General features: G+C 40.5%; 1 protein-coding gene across 1 annotated transcript; it reads right to left on the bottom strand.

The window, feature by feature from the left end:
* LOC113865869 (protein MIZU-KUSSEI 1) lies at positions 1 to 802 on the bottom strand. Its single transcript, XM_027500647.1, has one exon. It carries the CDS (start codon positions 688 to 690, stop codon positions 1 to 3), a length of 690 nt encoding a protein of 229 aa, XP_027356448.1. The 5' UTR covers positions 691 to 802.
* Positions 803 to 2263: the final 1461 nt, after the last annotated feature.

Below are 2263 nucleotides of genomic sequence, written 5' to 3'. Positions count from 1 at the left end.
CTAGTGAGCTCTAACAAAGAAAATACTCAATTCCGGGCCTTGAGCACCATCTGGATTTATCATGTACAAGGCTTCTGAATCCTTGGAACCAACGACCCTTTCAAATCTAGCCCTCATATACGTCATTTCTCCATCTGAAGAATCTTTATCAGATGTGCCAGGGAGCACCCCAGCTCCCATGGACACCCCTCTCAAATGCTGCATTACATGGAGTTCATCATCACTCATCTGTTTCCTCCTTATTGAGTACCCAACTTTTCTCCCATTGCAATACACTGCCCACACAAACTCCTCGAGCAACTTCTTCTTGTTGGTTTTGGTCTCACTCTCTAGCGCGATTCTCACTATATCAGAGGCCATTTCTTTGTTCAAAGCGCTTGTAAGCATTGGTAGCTCTATGAGAAAGATTGGCATTTGACGCGTGTCCTCTTGTATGGCAAGACTCACTCTCCCTTTGCGGTAACCAAAGATTGTCCCAGTGGTGGCACTGTCCTTAAGCATAGGCTTGCGGGGTCTTCCCAAAAGTGCCACCATTTTGCAGCCTGAGGTCAACATAGGAAACAGCTTGAACATCTTCAAGAGGCCTCCAGTGGAGAACTTACTACGTTTCTCCCCTGATGTGTGGCGGAGTAAGGATGCTAGTGCCGGATTTTCCATAGGGTAGCACGGGCTAGAATGCACAGATGGCATTATTGCATGTTAATAATGATATATGTTGTGTTAATAAGTAATGAACTGAGGTAAGATAACAAAAATAAGAGGAAAAGAGAGAGAGAGAGAGATGGGTGCAGTTTACAGCTCACAGGATGGATGGATCATAGATATAGAGAAAGGAAGGTGTGACTAACTATAGGGTCTACCGAGCTAATAGGATGTAAAAGAGGATTAGGAAGTTAGTTGGTCACTAAATCGGGTTGTCTTGGAATCTTTATAGTGGCAAGTGAGAGAGATCCTTTCAATTTGCTTGAGTGAAGGAAAAACCGAGATTAAAGTTTGATGTGACCAAGTTTGTGAAATAGATAGGGGCTTGAATGTGATAAGATAAGGGCAGGCTGGACCACGGGATGTGGGGTTATTGAGGAAGAAAAATAACGCAAAATTTAGAAAAGGTGAAGGGGTGAGGAAAGGGATTGTGGTAATGTTGGACTGGCATGTGCCTCTCTGATCATTACATAGAGTATCAACATCAATTGCTTTATGCTTTATCAAAGCTCTCTCTCAAACCTTCACTAATAATTATTGAGATGAAGCTCATCCTTCCCCCCCTAACATTTCTGCTGTGTGTACATGCAAGTTTGCTTTTGCTTGTAAGTGACTCTCTCTTTCCATCCCCTCTTTATTTAGTTGCTACTTTTTTTAAATGTGTCAGACCATAGGTCATATTCAGCAAAGGTGTGTTAGGCAGTAGAAATTATCAAGAGGCCCGGTCGTACCGAGCCGACTCTTTCTTTCCTTTAATGCCTTTTTTCGTATTATTTCCATTCCAAACTAATGCCTTTTGCACATACCTCGTTCTCCACCCCCAACTCCTACCTACACCTACATACTCTAAACGTCTCATTAAACTTCACATCAATGAAATTATGATAATATACCTTCACTAATATTTATATCACCCCGTAGTAAAATAAATGGAAGAAAAAAATAAAAACACACCACCGGTACGGGAAATCAAACTGGCGCATAGTAAACATTAATGTCTAGAATTAACAAATTGGGGTTAGTGTCCAAAGTGGGGACCTTTCACGCGACTAATGAAAAAGGAAGAAGCAACGTCCGCATCAGCCTGGTACCATGAAAGGTTGACAAGTAGCATTGGAAATAAAGTTCCTTTTACGTATGGCGCATAGCAATATGATTTGGGCATTCCTAATTTTTCTGCCTCTCATGTGCTTCTGTATGTTTGCATCATTCATGAGCTAGGTATATATTCTAGTATAATAAATGCTAAAGAAAAATAAAATAAAATAAATTTTGGAGCTTAATCAAGTTCACATATCATAATCAAAATTCATGGGGTTGTATCAAGTGGAGGATACTGTAGAAAATTATGGTGGGTTTGAGTGGATGTAGATGGATTTCAAATGTGACCAATAAAAGAATTGAAGCCAGCTATGGCATGGATTTGATAATCCTAGCTTTACTGGACCTAAAACACTACAAACCTTGGTGTACTGTTGAAGAACAGTGACGGATTACCAGCCACTATTTTCTAAGTATGTCCTTACTTGGAGCAAACAATGAAATGTTTATTTTCTGCCTT

The sequence above is a fragment of the Abrus precatorius genome, unplaced genomic scaffold (genome assembly GCF_003935025.1).
Source record: "Abrus precatorius isolate BTA unplaced genomic scaffold, Abrus_2018 Scaffold4, whole genome shotgun sequence".
Taxonomy (NCBI): Eukaryota; Viridiplantae; Streptophyta; class Magnoliopsida; order Fabales; family Fabaceae; genus Abrus; species Abrus precatorius.
The sequence above is the reverse complement of the archived record's forward strand: the minus strand, read 5'-3'. Positions and strand labels throughout refer to the sequence as shown.

What these genes read in the sequence shown, in the direction of transcription:
- LOC113865869 (XM_027500647.1), bottom strand. Translation starts at nt 690, where the DNA reads ATGCCATCTGTGCATTCTAGCCCGTGCTACCCTATGGAAAATCCGGCA.